This window comes from Stomoxys calcitrans, chromosome 2, assembly GCF_963082655.1.
Source record: "Stomoxys calcitrans chromosome 2, idStoCalc2.1, whole genome shotgun sequence".
In the NCBI taxonomy this organism is placed as follows: Eukaryota; Metazoa; Arthropoda; class Insecta; order Diptera; family Muscidae; genus Stomoxys; species Stomoxys calcitrans.
The window spans coordinates 218,595,200-218,617,699 of record NC_081553.1 but is presented as its reverse complement, the minus strand read 5'-3'; the positions used below and the strand labels follow the sequence as shown (position 1 = coordinate 218,617,699).

General features: G+C 39.2%; 1 protein-coding gene across 1 annotated transcript in view; it reads left to right on the top strand.

The window, feature by feature from the left end:
• Positions 1-22,500, top strand: part of LOC106093703 (hemicentin-1) — a gene marked incomplete in the record, with an annotated part of 778,578 nt that overhangs the window by 512,965 nt on the left and 243,113 nt on the right. Inside the window, 4 exon segments of the mRNA XM_059361772.1 lie at positions 3,390-3,513; positions 9,257-9,380; positions 9,614-9,698; positions 13,989-14,099. Of these exon segments, the coding sequence (XP_059217755.1) occupies positions 3,390-3,513; positions 9,257-9,380; positions 9,614-9,698; positions 13,989-14,099 (444 nt within the window).

Sequence of the window (22,500 nt, the reverse complement as noted above, 5' to 3'; positions counted from 1 at the left end):
CTTCTTGAGCCACTAGAGGCTCATGAAGGGTTTTGTTAGGATATCCAACAACTGTGCCTAGTATGGCTTAAATCGGTACATAAACTGATAAAGCTGCTATATAAACCGATCTGGAATCTTGACTTCTTCAGCTTCTAGAGGGCGCAATTCATATCCGATTTGGCTGACATTTAGCATGAAAAGTTTTGTTATGACTTCCAACAATTGTGCAAAGTATGGTTGAAATCAGTTTTTATCCTAATACAGCTGCCACATAAAACGATCTCCCGATTTGAATTTTGGAGCCTCTAGATGGCGCGATTGTTATCCAATTTGGCTGGAATTTTGCTCACGTCGTTTTAGTATGAGTTCCAACCACTGTGCCTAGAATCGTCTAAATCAGTCCATTACCTGATATAGCTGCCATATAAACCGATCTTGCGTATTGACTTCTTGAGCCACTAGAGGGCGCAATTCTCATCCAATTTGGCTGAAATTTTGCTTATGTCGTTTTTGTTCCAAAAACTGTGCCAATTATGGTCTAACCTGACATAGTTGCCATATAATCTTCCAATTGATCTTCTTCCAATTGCTCGATCTTCAAATTTGACTTTCTGTGCCTCTCGAAGGCGCAATTATAACTCGATTTGACTGAAATTTTGGAGGTGATATTTTTATATGGCTTGTACGTCACGTCGTACGGTCAATATTGGTCAACAACTTGATACAGCTATCAATCTATCGATCTAAGGCCTTTGACCCCTAAATCAACATTTATTACCCTATATCGATAAATGCGGGACAGTGAGTTGCGTTAGACCTCTCGCCATCCTTCTTCAATATGGGCCAGATAGGTCCAGATTTGGATATAACTACCATATAGAGCGATCCCTCGATTCAAGGTCTTGGGCCCATAAAAGGTGCCTATAGTGTCCGATTTTGCTGAAATTTGGGACAGTAAGTTATGTTTGAACCCTCGACACCCATGTTAATTTTCGTCATTATCGGTCCAGATTTGGATATAGCTTCACTATATCCCGATCTCCCGATTTAAGATTTTAGGCCCATAAAATGTGAATTTATTTAACCGAGTATGGTTAAGATCCGTCTATATTTCGATATAACTGTCATATAGGCCGATCTCTCAATTTAGGTTCTTGGGCCCATAACAGGCGTATTCATTGTCTGATTTCTTTGAAATTTGGTACAGCGAGTTGTGTTATGCTTTTAGACATTCCTGTTCAATACGGCCCAGATCGGTCCAGATTTGGAAAAAGCTGCCATATATACCGATCTCTTGGCCCATAACAGGCGTCTGATTTCTTTGAAATTTCGTACATTGAGTTGTGTTATGCTTTTAGACATTTCTGTTCATTATGACCCAGATCGGTCCAGATTTGAAAATAGCTGCCGATCTCTTGATTTAAGGTCTCGGCCCTCCAAAAGGTGCATTTATTGTCTGATTATCCAGAAATTTGATAGAGTGAGTTGTGTTCGACTCCTCGACATCCCTGTTCAAAATTGCCCAGATGCCATATTTGCGGATTGTCTGATTTAGGGTTTTAGGCCAACAAAAGGTGTAATCTTTCCACAGATTTCGCTGAAATTTAGCACAATGAATTTTGAGAGGTTCTTCGACATTGGTACGGTCAATGGTTAAGATCCGTCTATGATTCGATATAACTGGCATACAGATCGATTTCTCAATTTAAGGTCTTGCACTCATAACAGGCCTGTTAATTGTTCGATTTCGTTGAAATTTGGTCCAGCGAGTTGTATTATTGGGTTGCCCAAAAAGTAATTGCGAATTTTTCATATAGTCGGCGTTGACAAATTTTTTCACAGCTTGTGACTCTGTAATTGCATTCTTTCTTTTGTCAGTTATCAGCTGTTACTTTTAGCTTGCTTTAGAAAAAAAGTGTAAAAAATGTATATATGATTAAAGTTCATTCTAAATTTTATTAAAAATGCATTTACTTTCTTTTAAAAAATCCGCAATTACTTTTTGGGCAACCCAATATAATCTTAGACATTCCAGTTCAATACGGCCGAGATCGGCCCATATTAGGGCAAAGCTGCCATATATACCGTTCTCTCGATTTAAGCGCATTTATTGCCCGTTTTCTCAGAAATTTGGTATAGTAAGTTGTGTTAGGCTCCTCATCCCTCCCTGTTCATTATGGCCCAGATTGGTCCAGATTTGGATGTAGCCGCCGCCATATATACCGATCTCCCGATTTAAGGTTTTACACCTATAAGAGAGAATTTATTAACCGATTTCGCTGAAATTTAACAAAATGAGTTCTGTGAGATCCCTCAACATTCGTACCGAGTAGTATCAAGATCGGGCTATATTTCAATATAGCTGCCATGTATACCGATTAAAGTTCTTGGGGCGATAGAAACACGTTTATTATTCGATTTCGCTAAAATTTGACACAATGGGCTGAGTTAGGCTCTTCGACATTGGTGTTCAATTTGCTTCAGATTGGCCTATATTTGAATACATAAATATACCTATCTATCGATTTAAGTCCTTCGACCCATAAAGGTAAATTTTATGAATTTCTATGAATGTGGTACATTGAGTTGTGTTAGACCTTTACATTGCCTTCCTTAATATAGGGGATATCGAACTACATTTAGATATCGCTACTATGGATTCATAGAGGATGCATTTTTCGCCGTATTCTGGCGAAATGTTGTTAAATATTGGGTTGCCCAAAAAGTAATTGCGAATTTTTCATATAGTCGGCGTTGACAAATTTTTTCACAGCTTGTGACTCTGTAATTGCATTCTTTCTTCTGTCAGTTATCAGCTGTTAATTTTAGCTTGCTTTAGAAAAAAAGTGTAAAAAAAGTATATTTGATTAAAGTTCATTCTAAGTTTTATTAAAAATGCATTTAATTTCTTTTAAAAAAAATCCGCAATTACTTTTTGGGCAATCCAATATATAACCGAGTTGGTGGGTATCCAAAGTTCGGCCCTGCCGAACTTAATGCCTTTTTACTTATAACTTGTTATATTTGTGTTCAATGCTTTCGTGTTTTATTTATCTCTCAACTTTAGTCTTCCCTTGTTTGCTGTATCCTTTTCCGAAACGAAGTTGAATGCAATTCGTTAGAGTTTGTGTGTGTGTGTGTGTGTGTCTGTACGAAATAAAGTCATAAATAAAATTGCAGCTAAATAATAAATTTCTTGTTGTACTTAAACCTCCCCCTGTGTATCTAGCACTATTTTTTATCCACCTCTGTGGAGCAAGCTGGGCTTTTTTGTGAATTCAGTAACTAGGATTTCACTGGGAAATATTTTTTATTTATTTGTTAGCCTCAACATCTTATGGATAACTATTTTTTATATAACTGTCTTTTTTAACTCTCTCTCTCTTTTCTTTCCTCTCTTATTCCAGATGGTGAAATCCTGCGAGTTCTGGTTAATAGCACTGCTCAAATTAAATGTGATGTTGGCTCAAGTTTACCGGATGATAAAGTACTCCTAGTAGTTTGGTACAAAAACAATCTGCCCATATACAGGTGAGTGTTATGAATTTTGGTAAAACAAAAAATGGCAGGTAATCAAAGGGACAGAAAGACAGACAAACAGACGCTCAAATTAAACATGACAACATAAAACATAGCAAGAAAAGACAAAAGTCAAACAGAGAGATAGACAAAAAAGCGACAGATGAAGGGATTAACAGATGAAACAAGAAAAACAAGTAAAAAGGCGTTAAGTTCGGCCGGGCTGAACTTTGGATACCCACCACCTCGGGTATATATGTAAACCACCTTTCATCAAAATTCGGTGAAAATTTCATACCTTATACTCAAATACCTCATACCGATCTGAACTATAAACGACACGGATGTCGAAAAGCCGAACATAAGTCACTGTGTCAAATTTCAGTGAAATCGGATTATAAATGCGCCTTTTATGGGGCCAAGACTTTAAATCGAAATATCGGTCTACATGACAGCTATATCCAAATCTGGACCGATTTGGGCCAAGTTGCATAAACATGTCGAAGAGCATAATACAAAGCACTGTCCCAAATTTCGGCGAAATCGGACAATAAATGCGCCTTTTATGGGCCCTAAACCTTAAATCGTGAGATCGGTCTATATGGCAGCTATATTCAAATCTGGACCGATCTGGGCAAAATTAAAGAAGGACGTCGAAGAGCCTAACCAAACTCACTGTCTCAAATTTCAGCGACATCGGACAATAAATGCGTCTTTTATGGCCCCAAAACCTAAAACCTAGATATCGGTCTATATGGCAGCTATATCCAAATCTGGACCGATCTGTGCGATATTGCAGAAGTATGTCAAGGGGCTTAACTTAACTCACTGTTTCAAATTTTGGGGACATCGGGCAATAAATGAGCATTTTATGGGCCCAAAACCATAATTCAAAAAATCGGTCTATATGGCAGCTATATCCAAATCTGAACCGATATGAGCCAAATTGACGAAGGATGTCGAAAGGCCTAAGACAACTCACTGTTCAAAATTTCAACAAAATCGGATAATAAATGTGGCCTTTATGGGCCTAAGACCCTAAATCTGAGGATCGGTCTATATGGCAGCTATATCCAAATCTGGACCGATCTGAGCCAAATTGACAAAGAATGTCGAAGGGCCTAACACATCTCACTGTCCCAAATTTCAGCAAAATCGGATAATGAATGTGGCTATTATGGGCCTTACACCATAAATCGGAGGATCGATCTATATGGCAGCTATATCCAAATCTACACCGATCTGAGCCAATTTAACGAAGGATGTCGATGGGCCTTACACAATTCACTGTCCCAAATTTCAACAAAATCGGATAATAAATGTGGCTTTTATGGGCCTAAGACCCTAAATCGGCGGATCGGTCTATATGGGGGCTATATCAAGATATAGTCCGATATAGCCCATCTTCGAACTTAACCTGCTTATGGACAAAAAAAGAATCTGTGCAAAGTTTCAGCTCAATATCTCTATTTTTAAAGACTGTAGCGTGATTTCAACAGACAGACGGACAGACGGACGGACATGGCTAGATCGTCTTAGATTTTTACGCTGATCAAGAATATATATACTTTATAGGGTCGGAAATGGATATTTCGATGTGTTGCAAACGGAATGACAAAATGAATATACCCCCATCCGTCGGTGGTGGGTATAAAAACCGACGAAATTAATGGACAGCCTGGCGGACTGGTCAACTATGGGACAGAAACTGGGAAATCCACGGTGGACAGACAAATGGACAAGCTCTCGGACACACGGGAAGGCAATTGGATAGACTGATAGACTATGTTAAAAATCGGACTAACAGATAAACTGAAATACATATGGACTGAAAACATACGAACTGTGCGTCCATTGGACACCCAGACGAAAAAATGCAGAATGACAGACAGAAGAAAGAATGAGTAAATAGGCACATAAGGATAGACGGACAGGCAAACGAAACGATGGACGGACCGATTTGTAGAGAGGTGATGGTGGGCAGACGAACAGATAGACAGAAACACAGAAGGATACTCATGAGAAACAAGGCCAAAAATCAGTCGGAAGAAAGAATGACTGACAAACGAACAGATAGACAGACAGACGATGTCTGAGGAAAATTAACCAATAGACAGAAAAACAGAACAGGACATACCGAAGAGGAGAAGACGGTCAGAAGAAAGAGTGAACGCCAAGGCACATCATGTCAGACGGGCAAACGAGGAAGAAAGATGGACAAACATATAGCCTGAAACATAGAAGGACACAGAGAGAAAATAAGCCTAAAAGATAAATGAAAGGAAGAATGAATAGTAGCTCTACCCAAATAAGGACAAACAAACGAACAGAAAGACAGACGAAGTAAAACGACGGACAAATAGAACATAGATGAACACAAAGATGTGAAAAGACAGACAGAAGGAAAATTGAATACCTAGGCATACCCTGAAAGGAGGATAGGTAATCGTACAGATAATGGGGCTGATGTGCAGAAAGAAGTACAAGCAAATATGCAGGTCTAACAGCTATAATGGATGGACGAACAGATAGTCTGAAATACTTTGACAAACCAAGACATACGGACACACATGTGAACAGATAGACGAACAAACGCAGTACAAAGAAGGAAAACAAATAAACTGAAACACAGCCGAAAAAAAATCAGAAAAAATATATACCAAGAAAGAAGGACAGACAGATAGATATCCAGGTATCGCTATCCATATTAAAGGAAACCCTCATACTCACCATCAGCCAAAGTATGGGGCTATTGGAGACCACAGTGGTAGTGATTGTGCAAAATTTTATCCAAATCCGATACGATCGGAGAGGGGTTTATAAAGGGTGATTTTTTTGAGGTTAGGATTTTCATGCATTAGTATTTGACAGATCACGTGGGATTTCAGACATGGTGTCAAAGAGAAAGATGCTCAGTATGCTTTGACATTTCATCATGAATAGACTTACTAACGAGCAACGCTTGCAAATCATTGAATTTAATTACCAAAATCAGTGTTCGGTTCACCCTTTTTGAGAGCTACATCAGGTAATGAACCAAATTTGGCATAGTTGTTGAAAGTCAAAACTAAAGTCTTCATGCCAATTTTCTGCCAAATCGGATAACATTGGCACCCTGTAGCGGCTCAAGACTTCAAAATCCGTGATTGGTTTATATGGTACCTATATCAGGTTATGAACCGTGTTGTTGGAAGTCAAAACCAAAGACTTCGAGCAAATTTTCAACCAAATCGGGTAACAACTGCGCCCTCTAGCGGCTCAAAACTTCAAATTCCGAGATTGGTTTTTATGGGAGCTGTATCAGGTTACGAAGCTATTAAGACCATACTTGACACAGTTGTTGGAACTTACAACAAAATACTTTATGCCAAATTTCAGCCAAATCGGGTAATAATTGCATCATCTAGCGGCTTAAGAAACCAAGATCGGAGATGGGTTTATATGAGAGCTATATCAGGTAAAACCCCGATTTGAACCATACTTGGCATACTTGCTGGAAGTCACAACAACACTTCAAGCTAATTTTCCACCAAATCAGAATACGTGCAAAACTTAAAGCGCCTCGCTTTATTCTTTGGAAAGTTAGTGTGCTTTCGACAGACTGATGGACAGAGGACAGACAGATGGACAAACGGATGGACAGGAGAATAGACGGATGGACAAAAGGACACACGAATGGACATAAGCACAGACGGATGGACATAAGGACAGACGGATGGACGGACGGACGGACAGATGGACGGACAGACGGACGGACAGACAAAAAGACAGACAGGCAGACGGACGGACGGGCGCACAGACAGACAGACGGACGGGCGAACAGACAGACAGACAGAGAGACAGACAGACGGACGGACGGACGGACAGACAGAAAGACAGACAGACAGACGGACGGACGGGCGAACAGACAGAGAGACAGACGGACGGGCGAACAGACAGACAGACAGAGAAACAGACAGACGGACGGGTGGACAGACAGTCAGACAGACAGACAGACATACAGACAGTCAGACAATCAGACAGTCAGACAGACAGAAAGACAGACAGACAGACAGACGGACGGACAGACAGATGGACAGTCAGACAGAAAGACAGACAGATAGACAGACAGATGGACAGACGCACGGACAGACGGACGGAGAGACAGACAGACAGACAGACAGACGGACGGACGGACAGACAGATGGACAATCAGACAGAACGACAGACAGATAGACAGACAAACAGACAGATGGACAGACGGACGGACAGACAGTCAGATAGTCAGACAGACAGAAAGACAGACAGACAGACGGACGGACAGACATATGGACAGACAGACAGAAAGACAGACAGATGGACAGACGCACGGACAGACGGACGGAGAGACAGACAGACAGACGGACGGACGGACAGACAGATGTACAGTCAGACAGAAAGACAGACAGATAGACAGACAGACAGATGGACAGACGCACGGACAGACAGACAGTCAGACAGACAGACAGACAGACAGACAACTACCCTAAGTACGGTTTAAATCGGTCCATGTTTTGATATACCTGCCATATAAACCGATGTTGGGTCTTGACTTCTTGAGCCTCTAGGGGGCGCAATTCTCGCCCTATTTAACAGAAATTTCGCACCGAGTGTTCAGGCAGCACTTTCAACAACTACGCTAAGTACGTTTTAATCGGTCCATGTTTTGATATAGCTGTCATATAAACCGATCTTGGGTCTTGACTTCTTGAGCCTCTAGAGGGTGCAATTCTTGTCCGATTTAACTGAAATTTTGAACGTGGTGTTTTGGTATCACTTCCAAAAATCGGTCCATGTTTTGTTATAGCTGCCATATAAGCCGATCTTGGGTCTTGAATTCTTGAGCCTTTAGAGGGCGCAATTCTCGCCCGATTTAACTGAAATTTCGCACCTAGTGTTCTGGTAGCACTTCCAACAACTACGCTAAGTATGGTTCAAATCGGTCCATAACCTGATATAGCTGCCATATAAACCGATCTTGAATCTTGACTTCTTGAGCCTCTAGAGGGCGCAATTCTCGCCCGATTTAACTGAAATTTCGCACCTAGTGTTCTGGTAGCACTTCCAACAACTACGCTAAGTATGGTTTTAATCGGTCCATGTTTTGATATAGCTGTCATATAAACCGATCTTGGGTCCTGACTTCTTGAGCCACTAGAGGGCGCTATTATCATCCGATTTGGCAGAAATTTTGTACAGCGGCTTCTCTCATGACCTTCAATATACGTGTCTAATATGGTCTCAATCCATCAATAGCTTCATACAGCTCCCATATAAACCTATCTCCGGATTTTGCTTCTTGAGCCCCTACAAGGCGCAATTCTTATGCGAATGAACTGAAATATTTCACAATGACTTCTACAATCTTCAGCATTCATTTGTGGTCCGAGCCGGACTATAACTTGATATAGCTCCAATAGCATAGCAGTTTTTATGCAATATTCTTTATTTGCCTAAAAAGAGATACCGCGCATAGAACTCGACAAATGCGATCCATGGTGGAGGGTATATAAGATTCGGCACGGCCGAACTTAGCACGCTCTTATTTGTTTTCAAATTACAATTGAAAATTTCACTTCTCAAAATAATAGTCAAAATCTCTTCCTCTGCCTACAAAGTTTTATTAAATAAATTTATAAAAAATCCCCAAAATTCCTTTAAATTATATTGTTATCCATCTATTATCTCTTGTTAAACTTTAGCTTCTTTTTGATGATTTTTATTATTTTTGTTACAGTTATGATACAAGAGGCGCTCATGCGGGGACGCCCTCCCATTGGCGTGACGAAGAGGTTTTAGAAAGTCGTGCCGTATTCCATACACATCGAGAGCCAGCAGAATTGGCCTTAGATCCCGTCAAGGTAATTGAAAAATAAAATTGAAACTTCACATCCACTACAACTGCTAAATAATTTAATTAAATATCAAAACTTTTTCTCTCATTCCTTCTCTTTTTCACATGGCTTGGTGGTGGTGGTAATGCTGCTGCTGTTTCTGGTACTGTAACTGTCCTGCAATACTTTGGGAACATTTGATACAACAACAACAACGCAAACACTAATAAATGAAATAAAATGAATTTGTGCTACTTTAGGAAAAAGATGCTGGCAATTTTCGGTGTAGAGTGGATTTTAAACTTTCCCAAACTCGAAATAGCAATGTCAATTTGGAGGTAGTCGGTAAGTAATTTGAGTTGTATGTCGAAGGACAGGAATGGGAATTTTCTAGGAAAGTGGAGGGGTGGTATTGAGAGGGAAAATACTTTGGCTAAGCATTATGGGCATTGGGTTTGTTAACAGAGTTGCCAAAGGGAATTTTTAACCAAGGAAATGGAATTGTAACCAAGTTTCATTAGCAAACTTAACAATTTTTAGAAAATTGTAGTTCCTACTGTCCCTAGTATTTTGTATGCGATGGGGAGGAGACACATTCCGTCTTGTCTCCTTTCTTGTGTACGGGACATAGTATGCTAAGGTTCCAGTCATCGGGTATGGGTTCTTCTAGTCCGATTGCGCAGACGCCCTTATCAGCGTGTCCCCTCTGGTCTTAAATAGTTCAGCCGGTAACCCGTCGGCTCCTGATGCCATGTTGTTCTTCAGCCCGGTCACTGCTACTTACACCTCATTCTGACTAGTCTTGACTTCTTGAGCCTCGATTGAAATGAAATTTTGCACGACGTGTTTTATTATGATATCCAACAACTGTGCCAAGTATGGTTCAAATCGGTTCATAACCCGATATAGCTGCCATATAAACCGATCTGGGGTCTTGACTTCTTGAGCCTCTAGAGTGAGCAATTCTTATCCGATTTTATTGAAATTTTGCACGTTGCGTTTTGGTATCACTTCCAATAACTACGCTAAGTATGGTTTAAATCGGTTCATGTTTCGATATAGCTGCCATATAAACCGATCTTGGGTCTTGACTTCTTGAGCCTCTAGAAGGCGCAATTCTTATCCGATTGGAATGAAATTTTGCACGACGTGTTTTGTTATTATATCCAACAACTACGTTAAGTATGGTTTAAATCGATCCATGTTTTGATATAGCTGCCATATAAACCGATCTGGGGTCTTGACTTCTTTTGCCTCTAGAAGGCTCAATTCTTATCCGATTGGAATGAGATTTTGCACGACGTGTTTTGTTATGATATCCAACAACTTTGCCTAGTATGGTTCAAATCGGCTCATAACCTGATATAGCTGCCATATAAACCGATCTGGGGTCTTGACTTCTTGAGCCTCTAGAGTGAGCAATTCTTATCCGATTTTATTGAAATTTTGCACGACGTGTTTTGTTATGATATTCAACAAGTTTACCAAGTATGGTTCAAATCGGACCATAACCTGATATAGCTGCCATATAACCCGATCTTGGGTCTTGACTTCTTGAGCCTCTAGAAGGCGCAATTCTTATCCGATTGGAATGAGATTTTGCACGACGTGTTTTGTTATGATATCCAACAACTTTGCCAAGTATGATTCGAATCGGTTGATAATCTGGTATAGCTGCCATACAAACCGATCTTGAATCTTGACTTCTTGAGCCAATTGAGAGCGCAATTCTTATCCGATTTGGCCGAAATTTTGCATGAGTTGTTTTGTTATGACTTCCAATAACTGTGCTAAGTATGGCGTAAATCGATATAGAACCTGTCGGCCCGTTGTCGCAGGCTGCTTGCTCCAAGATCCGATGGTCGCCTCCAGCCGCCCCTAAACTGGAAACAGACGCTAATGTTGACCATTGGTTGTTTGAAGGCGCCAATAACTCACCTTGTCATCACGAGTATCATGGTCACTCAGTATTTAATGAGTGACCTCTCAGTGACTCCTCACTGAGACTCTTCTCTCGAAAATCGCTGAGTGCCTGGGGCCGCATTTGCAGCTACTCTGCATAAAAACGGAGCTTTCCACCATCCGCAACCTGTGCACGCGCCCCATAGCTTTCAGCTAAGCTTCCTGCGATAACGATGGACACCACACAAGTCGGAGCTCAAAGTTCCAGCCTGTGTGGTGCTCATAGCATTAAAGATAAAAATTTTAAATAAATTAAAAAAAAATCCCTGTGTAGTAGATAGGGACTGTAGGAATGTTGTAACAGAAAATGCCGGTTAACAAAGAGTTTATAAATCTTTCCCAATCATCAAGAAAAAAAAAGTAATTTTGGAAAAAAACAATAAAAAAATTTTTAGAAAGTTATTTTATGGTAATAGTTGGGGACAGTAGGAATGGTGTTGTTCAAAATGTGGGCCTGAAAGAAATCAAAAGAAAAATATGCAAAAAATAAAAATTTCTTCAATGAATTTTATCTCAAATATTAGCAACGACAATTGAGTCGTGGCAAAATAGCATGAACAATAAAATTGTAGAAAGTTTTTTAACAGTAGATAGGGACAGTAGGAAAGTTGATATTCAAGTCCCTTTATTGATGAATAAAAGTTCATCTTCCGAAATCATGAGCAAATACTGAATCTTGGTAAAATTATGTCTCAAAAATTGTCAATGACGATTGAATCTTGGCAAAATAGCATGAACAATAAAATTGTAGAAAGTTTTTTAACAGTAGATAGAGACAGTAGGAATGTTGTTATTCAAGACCCTTGATTGATGAATAAAAGTTCATCTTCCGAAATCATGAGCAAATACTGAATCTTGGTAAAATTATGTCTCAAAAATTGTCAATGACGATTGAATCTTGGCAAATTGGCATGAACAATAAAATTATAGAAAGTTTTTTAACAGTAGATGGGGACAGTAGGAATGTTGTTATTCAAGTTCTTTGTAGAAAAAAAACAACGCATCTTCTGAAATCATGAACGAATATTGAATCTTGGTAAAATGGCATTAAAACTCCATTTTTAGAAAATTATTAAAAAATGTTCTCTTAGTAGTAGGTGGGGACAGTAGGAATTTTGATATCCAAAATACAACTAGAAAATGGAAATACGTTTACAAATCTGCAAAAAGCATTAAGAAAAACTAAATCTTGTAAAAATTACTTAAAAAAAAAATTTTTAAAAAATTATGTTACAGTAATAGGTGGGGACAGTAGGAATGTTGTTAAAGAAATCCAGCTAGAAAATAAAAATTCGCTTTTCTGAGCAAGGAAAGGCTAAAATTGAGCAAAGACTACCTTAGAATTCTTAAGAAAAACTGAATCTAGAAAAAAATGCTTAAAAAGAAATTTTTAGAAAATTCTGCTACAGTAATAGGTGGGGACAGTAGGAATGTTGTTAAAGAAAATATAGCTGGAAAATAAAAATCGGCTAATTTTAGTAAGGAAAGGCTAAAATTGAGCAAAGACTACCTTAGAATTCTTAAGAAAAACTGAATCTTGGAAAAATTGCTTAAAAAAACATTTTTAGAAAATTATGCTACAGTAATAGGTGGGGACAGTAGGAATAATGTTATAGAAAATCTAGCTAGAAAATAAAAATTCAGCTTTTCTGAACAAGGAAAGGCTTAAATTGAGCAAAGCCTACCTTAGAATTCTTAAGAAAAACTGAATCTGGGAAAAATTGCTTAAAAAAAACATTTTTAGAAAATTCTGCTACAGTAATAAGTGGGGACAGTAGGAATGTTGTTAAAGAAAATCTAGCTTGAAAATAAAAATCGGCTAATTTTAGTAAGGAAAGGCTAAAATTGAACAAAGACTACCTTAGAATTCTTAAGAAAAACTGAATCTGGGAAAAATTGCTTAAAAAAAGACATTTTTAGAAAATTATGCTACAGTAGTAGGTGGGGACAGTAGGAATGTTGTTAAAGAAAATCTAGCTAGAAAATAAAAATTCGTCTTTTCTGAGCAAGGAAAGGCTAAAATTGAGCAAAGCCTACCTTAGAATTCTCTGCCATATGGCATCCCTCTCCTTTATCATTTCGTTTGGCCGAAAGAAAATAATTGTTTATAACTTCCCTGTTGTTGAATGTTGGCTTTTTATGCTCCTCTCCTGACAACTAGAAAAAAAGTGTTTTTTCATCTCATTTTCCATTGTTGTGTTTCATTTGTTGGCTAACTGTAATCCACAAAAATTCCCGGAAAGCAATTGTGGTTTTAGGGTTTTTCGATGACCATCCAAGCGGCAGACCAAGTGACCAAAGTACCGACGCATAGACGGATTTTTAGTGGTGGCCTAGAAACTGCAGGCAAAAAAAGTTTAAAAATTCCAACAATTTAAGAGAAAAAAAAAACAAAACAGGAAAATATTGTGGCAGTCAGCCACATTTTTAATTAAAGCAACATATTTGAAATGGGTGAAAAATAGATTCTTTGAGCCTGCTGCTAAGCAAAAACAAGTTTGCACACCCTCTGTTGCAGGTTGGCAGGTCACTCATCATGGTAGAAGGCCAATGAAAAGTTTATTTATTTGAAATCAATAACATTTACTGGGATTTTGAGTTTTTATATGCATATCCTTAATTGATTTCATTTCATTCTTTTTCTTCCTCTTCCCTTCCCTTATGTGTATATAGTACCGCCCAAACAACCACTGATATTTAATGAACGTCGCATGCGAATCGATTCAAGAGCTGGGCCCTATGAGGAAGGTGGCAGTCTGGAGGTTACCTGTGTGGTGCAAGAAGGTAAGTTTGTTTGTTTCTCACCTTACTCACAATGACTTTGCCAATGTTTTCCCCTTTTTCGGTAATTTTATTGTGAAGCCACTTTTATATACCAAAACAAAGCAGGAATAATAATAACGCATAGGCATATGAGTGTGCGTATGTGTGTGTGTGTGTGTATGTGTGTGTGTGTGTGGGTTAACACAACTCCTAGGTGGTAATTTAAAGCCATAAAATATTTTTGTCGAGAGCACTTCAAGTTGTACTTTGCCCAGAGCCTCCTTTGACTACCTTCTAGAGGTGTGAACAGCAAAAGGAATTTGTTTTCCATTTGTTTAGTAATAAAATTTCCACGTTGATTATCCCATTTGATAATGCTAATGAAGCAACGCTCAATAAAAATGCCATTAGACAATTTTATTACTTTTTGGTTTTTTTTTTTTTTGGTTTTCTTTGTTTTGAAAAACTTTGAAAGGAGTAAATAATTAATGTTTTTATGGCCTTGGCTGTTTTATGAGTGAGTCATTTGGTTTTTGTGTTTTTAGAAAAGGGGGTTAAGTACAATTTATTGTAAGTTTCCATTATGCAATAAAATACAAAAGTTAGATTAGGAAGAACAAGTAAAAAGGCGTTAAGTTCGGCCGGGCCGAACTTTGGATACCCACCACCTCGGATATATATGTGAACCACCTTTCCTGAAAATCCGGTCGAAAATTCATAATCGGTTTTTATGGCAGCTATATGCAAATCTTGATCGATCTAGACCAAATTGCAGAAATATGTGGAGGGGCTTAACTTAACTCTTTGTCCCAAATTTCGGCAACATCGGACAATAAATGCGCTTTTTATGGCCCCAAAACCTAAAACCGAGAGATCGGTCTATATGCAGCTATATCCAAACCTGGACGGATCTGAGTAAAATTGACGTAGGATGTTGAAAGGCCTAATACAACTCACTGTCGCAAATTTTCGCAAAATCGGATGATAAATGTGGCTTTTATGGGCCACCCTGAATTGGAGAATGTCGAAGGGCCTAACATAACTCACTCTCCCAAATTTCAGCGAATTCGGATAATAAATGTGGCTTTTATGGGCCTAAGACCCTAAATCGAAGGATCGGTCTATATGACAGCTATATCCAAATCTGAATTGATTTGGGCCAAATTGACGAAGAATGTCGAAGGGGCTAAGACAACTCACTGTCCCCAATTTCAGCAGAATTGGATAATAAATGTGGCTTTTATGAGCCTAAGACCCTAAATCGGAGGATCGGTCCATATGGCAGCTATATCCAAATCTGGACCGATCTGAGCCAAATTGACGGAGGATTTCGAAGGGCCTAAGACAACTCACTGTCCCAAATTTCAGCAAAATCGGATAATAAATGTGGATTTTATGGGTCTAAGACCCTAAATCGGAGGCTAGGTCTATATGGCAGCTATATCCAAATCTGAACCGATCTGAGCTAAACTGACGGAGGATGTCGAAGGGCCTAACACAACTCACTGGCTCAAATTTCAGCAAAATCGGATTATAAATGTGGCTTTTATGGGCCTAAGACCCTAAACCGAAGGATCGGTCTATATGGCAGCTATATCCAAATCAGAACCGATCGGGCGCAAATTGACGAAGGATGTCAAAGACCCTAAAAAAACTCACTGTCCTAAATTTCAACAAAATCGGATAATAAATGTGGCTTTTATGGTCCTAAGACCCTAAATCGGCGGATCGGTCTACATGGCAGCTATATCCAAATCTGGACCGATCAGTGTCAAACTTAGGAAGGGCCTAAGACAACTCACTGTTCCAAATTTCATCAAAATTGGATAATAAATGTGGCTTTTATAGGCTTAAAACCTTCAATCGAGAGATCGGTCTATATAGCAGCTATATCCAAATTTGAACCGATCAGGGCCAAAATGAAAAAAGATATCGATAGGCCTAAGACAATTCACTGTCCCAAATTTCAGTAAAATCGGATAATAAATGTGGCTTTTATTGGCCCAATACCTTAAATCTTAGCATCGGTCTATATGGCAGCTATATCCAAATCTGGACCGATCTGAGCCAAATTGACGAAGGATATCGAAGGGCCTAACGCAACTCACTGTCCTAAATTTCAGCAAAATCGGATAATAAATGTGACTTTTATTGACCCAAGACCCTAAATCGGGGGATCGGTCTATATGGCAGCTATATCCAAATCTGAACCGAACAGGCGCAAATTGACGAGGGATGTCGAGGGGCCTAATACAACTCACTGCCTTAAATGTCAACAAGATCGGATAATAAATGTGGCTTTTATTGGCCCAAGACCCAAATTCAGGGGATCGGTCTATATGGCAGCTATATCCAAATTTGAATCGATCATGACCAAATAGAAGAAAGATGTCGATATGCCTAAGAAAAAAACACTATCCCAAATTTCAGCAAAATCGGATAATAAATGTGGCTTTTATTGGCCCAAGACCCTAAATCTTAGGATCGGTCTATATAGCAGCTATATCCAAATCTGGACCGATCAGGGCCAAATTGACGAAGGATATCAAAGACCCTAAGACAACTCACTGTCCTAAATTTCAGCAAAATCGGATAATAAATGTGGATTTTATTGGCCAAGGACCCTATATCGGAGGATTGGTCTGTATGGCTATATACATATCCAAATCTGGACCGATCTGGGCCAAATTGACTAAGGATGTCGAAGGTCCTAACACAACTCTTTGTCCCAAATTTCAGCAAAATCGGATAATAAATGTGGCCTTTATGGGCCTAAGACCCTAAGTCGGTGGATCGATCTATATGACAGCTATACCCAAATCTGGTCCGATCAGGGCCATATTGAACAAAGATGTCGAAGGGCCTAAGACAACTCACTGTCGCAAATTTCATTAAAATTGGATAATAAATGTGGCTTTTATAGGCTTAAAACCTTAAATCGAGAGATCGGTCTATATGGCAGCTATATCCAAATTTGAACCGATCAGGGCCAAGATGAAAAAAGATGTCGATAGGCCTAAGACAACTCACCGTCCCAAATTTCAGCAAAATCGGATAATAAATTTGGCTTTTGTGGGCCTAAGACCCTAAATCTTATGATCGTTCTATATGGCAGTTATATCCAAATCTGAACCGATCAGGCGCAAATGGACGAAGGATGTCGAAGGGTCTAACACAATTCACTGCTTTAAATGTCAACAAGATCGGATAATAAATGTGGCCTTTATTGGCCCAAGATCCTAAATCAGGGGATCGGTCTATATGGCAGCTATATCCAAATCTGAACCGATCTGCGCCAAATTGACGAAGGATGTCGCAGAGCCTTAGACAATTCACTGTTCCAAATTTCACCAAAATCGGATAACAAATGTGGCTTTTATGGGCTTAAGACCCTAAATCGGCCGATCGGTCTATATGGGTGCTATATCAATATATAGTCCGATATTGCCTATCTTTCAACATAACCTGCTTATGGACAAAAAAAGAAGTGCCACCCAATTTCCCGGCGCAAGCAGTGGTACTCGCAGACGACCGTGATGGGATTCGTGCTATGGACCCTGCTAACCCCAGAATCAGCAAGCTGAATCTGGAAATAAACAGAGTAGTCAACGAACATAAGCGGAATTTGTGGCTGGAACACTTGAAGCAATGTTACCTAGGCACCGGTGCAGGCAAACTGTGGGTCAGTGTTAAGTCTCTCCCGAACCCCGGTAGACGGGACGACAGGACCTCAGTCACTTTCGGCGAGATAACCATGACTGATCCGAAGAGATGCGCCAGGTTGTTCAACCGTCAATTTATTGTGCATCCCGAGAGAGACAGGGCAAGGAGGAGAGCCATTCGCCGTATTCGTGGTCTCCGAGGCGATGAACAGCCAGCACAATTTGCCGTTGACGAAGTTATGAATGTCATCCGTGGCGCCAAATCTCCCAATTTGTTGGGCCCCGACGGAATCTCTACATTGATGCTGAAGAATCTGGATTCACCTGGAGTTGAGTACCTTACCACTGTCCTCAACCTGTCATTGAACACTCTTATAGTTCCCGATATCTGGAAAATGGCAGAGTGATCCCGCTACTGAAGCCTGGAAAAGACCCGAGTTTGGGGGAGTCGTACAGACCGATCTCCCTTCTCTCACCAGTGGCGAAGACTCTTGAGGAAAATTCTCCTCCCGAGCCTCGTAGGAGAATTTCCATTCGCCGAGCAGCAACATGGATTTCGGAAACTGCACAGCACAACAACAGCTTTGCATGCCATCACCACACACATTTGCCGTGTAGATCTGAAGACAATATTTCTCTCACTTTATAGTCCCATATTACCCCTATGGGTCAACATTATTGCTGGGGAAGATTTGTGCAAAGTTTTGAGACTCATTCAATTCACATCTGTATTGTATAAAATTTAAATCAATAATTTTATTGTATTTTATTTACATTCACATGAAGACACTTTGCGAATGAAATCTTTAAGCTGCCAATACCATTCCTTGTATCGATTTTTTTGTGATTTCATTCGTTTCGTCAGTTGGTGTTACTTATGTGCTTTTCAGAAAATCTCTTAGCATCAATACATCATGGTAATGCCAATATATTTCACCTTACATCACATCAATTTAGACAGACCCCATAATCTAGTTTCAAGGAAAACATTATCTGAGGCTTATTGTCCTATCAATCAATCTCAATTGTAATTGTATTTGTTGTAGTCACAATGGTGGTTGGTGGTTGCCATTGTCAAAACTTTTTTCCTTGTTGAGTTTATTGTCGAAGATGTATACGCATAGACAAGCGAATAATGAAGGATGTTGTTGTTGTTGTTGTTGAAACAAGAACAAAAAGTTGGAGATATTTTTATATGCATTTTTAAGACATGTGAAGATATATATGAGGCGGTAGCAGAATGGGAATGAATTTTTATACCCTACACCACTACTGGAAAATGGGATTGAATTTTTATACCCTACACCACTACTGTGGTACAGGGTATTATAACTTAGTGAATTAGTTTGTAACACCCAAAAGGAAGAGAGAACGACCCATTGATAAGTATACCGATCGACTCTGAATCACCTACTGATTCGATTTTGCTATGTCCGTCTGTTTGTCTGTCCATCTGTCTGTCTGTCCATCTGTCTGTCTGTCCATCTGTCTGTCTGTCCATCTGTCTGTCTGTCCATCTGTCCATGTTAACTTGTGTACAAATCACAGGTCGCAATTTTCATCCGATCGTCCGGTATGGAAATATTTTTCGGCCTAGCGACGAAGCCTATTGAAATTGGAAAAAATCGGCTCAGATTTGGATATAGCTTCCATATATATGTTCTTCCGATTTGCAGTAATTTTGCAACAAAATGAGCATTTCTTAACCGATTTTCTCGAAATTTAGCAGGATGGATTTTTTTATGACTCTCTACAGTACTAGTGAATTTCATGGAAATCGGTTCAGATTTGGATATAGCCCCCATATATATATTCGTCCAATTTGCAGTAATAATGCAATAAAATGGTCATTTGTTAACCGATTTTCTCTAAATTTAGCAGGAAGGACTTCCTTATGACTCTCGACATTAATATTGAATTTCATAGAAATCGGTTCAGATTTGGATATAGCTCCCCTACATGTGTTCATCCGATTTGCAGTAATACTCCAATAAAATGGTCTTTTGTTAACCGATTCCCTTGAAATTTGGCAGAAAGAATTTTTTTATGACTCTCGACATTAATATTGCATTTCATAGAAATCGGTTCAGATTTGGATATAGCTCCCCTATATCTGTTAATCCGATTTGCAGTAATACCCCAATAAAATGGTCTTTTGCAAACCAATTCTCTTCAAATTTGACAAAAAAGACCTTTTTTATGACTCTCGACATTACTGGTGAATTTCATAGAAATCGGTTCAGATTTAGATATAGCTGTCATATATGCATATTGCCCGATTTTCACTTCTACAGCCACTGCAAGCGCATTTATTGACCAATCTTGCCAAAACTTTGTACAACGCTCTCCTCATCAATTACCACAATACCTGAGAAGTTTGCTCCAAATCGGATCAGATTTAGATTTAGCTCCCATATATATGTTTGTCCGATTTTGGAAATATTGCAATGAAGTACTCATTTTTTAATAGACCGATCTCTCGGTTTAAGGTTTTGGACCCATAAAAGTTGTGAGTTGTGTAAGGCCAGTCGATATTCCTCTTCAATTTGGCCCAGATCGGTTCAGATTTGGATATAGCTACCATATAGACCGATCTCTCGATGAACGGTCTTGGACCCATAAAAGGCTCATTTATTGTCCGATTTCGTCGAAATTTCGGACAGTGAGTTGTCTTAGAGCCCTTAATATCCATGCTCAATTTGGCTTTGATTGATTTCGCCGAAATTTTGACAATGAGTTGTGAAAAGCTCCCCGATATTTCTCTGCAATATGGCACAGATCAGTCCAGATTTGGATATAAATAGCTACCATATAGACCGATCTCTCGATTTAATGTCATGGACCCATTAAAGGCGCATTTATTGTCCGATTTTGCTGAAATTTGGGACGGTGATTGTGTGAAGCCCGTCGTCAGTTCTCTTCAATTTGGCCTAGATCGGTTCAGATTTGGATATAGCTGTCATATAGTCCGATCTCTCGATTTAAGGTTTTGGACCCATAAAAGGCGCATTTATTGTCCGATTTCACAGAAATTTGGGACAGTAGGTTTTGCCAGGCTGCTCGACATTTTTCTAGAATACGGTACAGATCGGTTCAGATTTGGATATAGCTGCCATATAGACCGATCTCTCGATTTAAGGTTTTGGGGACATAGAAGGCGCAATTATTGTCCGATTTCAGCGAAATTTGGGACAGGGAGTTGTCTTAGAGCCTTCAACATCCTTGTTTAATTTCGCTCACATCGGTCCAGATTTGGATATAGCTGCCATATAGACCGATCTCTCCATATAGGGTTTTAGGCTTATAAAAGGCTCATTTATTGTCCGATTTCGCCGAAATTTGGGACTGTGAATTGCCGTAAAGCCTTCAAAATCCTTGTTTAATTTGTCCCAGATCGGTCAAGATTTGGATATAGCTGCCATATAGACCGATCACTCGATTTAAGGTTTTGAGGCCATAGAAGGCGCAATTATTGTCCGATTTCGCCGAAATTTGAGACAGTGAGTTGTGTTAGAGCCTTCAACATCCTTGTTCAATTTGGCTTAGATCGGTCAAGATTTGGATATAGCTGTCATATAGACCGATCTCTCGATTTAAAGACTTTGGCCCATAGAAGGCGCAATTATTGTCCGATTTCGCCGAAATTCGGGACAATGAGTTATGAAAAGCTCTCCGATATCTCTCTGAAATATGGCACAGATCAGTCCAGATTTGGATATAGCTGTCATATAGACCGATCTCTCGATTTAAGGTTTTGGGGCAATAGAAGACGCAATTATTGTCCGATTTCGCTGAAATTTGGGACAGTGAGTTGAATTAGCCCCTTCGTTAGCCCTCTTCATTTTGGCGCAGATCGGTTCAGATTTGGATATAGCTGCCATATAAACCGATCTCTCGATTTAAATCTTGGCCCCATAAAAGGCGAATTTGTAATCCGATTTGGCTAAAATTTGACTGTTAGGCTCTTCAACATCCTTGTCGTATATGGTTCAGATCGGTCTTTACTTGTATATGTCTACCAAATAGACCAATATTTTGTTCTACAAAATTTTATGAAAATAACATTTTGATTTATAACTTCAACTTAATTATCCCCATACCCTTTAAAAATTTAAGTCTTTAGCGTAAAAAAAAAAAAATGAAATCATGGCAAACTTAATCTTCGTTTGCGAAAAATTACTTAACTGGATTTCACAATCTGGCTGCTAGCTGTTGGTTAACTTTGATTGATGACACTTTAAGGCTCTGGTAGGTGGGTACTGGGAGGTAGGACTCACAAACTTTGCGACAAATTTCTCTCGTCAAGCTAAAAACTCCTCCCAAATATCAACATAACGCCTCGGCGAATAAATAAAGTACCACATTTTGCTACACCTAGCCATTTTTCACATGAAACCCTTTAGCCAGGCATTTAGGTTAAGTGCGAAAGGTACTGCGAAGGGTGGTTAAGTCAAAGCCGAGTAGACAGCGACGAAACAAGTAAAAAACAGCTCATAAAACTTCCATTTCAATGTGTTTTTTTTTTCAACTTTTTTGAATTTCGCTAAAACTTCCTTTTTGAGCTGCAAAATGCCATCGTTAAATAAAGCGAAATTACCCAGAGCACGCAATGCAAATGAAATTTTGATATGAAAAATTACATTAGCAAAATTCCAAAATAAGAAATGAAAAGTGAAAACAAAAAATCACAGCTTTATTTTGAATCTGGGCAGTTCCAGCAAAAGTTGCCTTAATTTTATTATCGCACAATTCTTGACAAA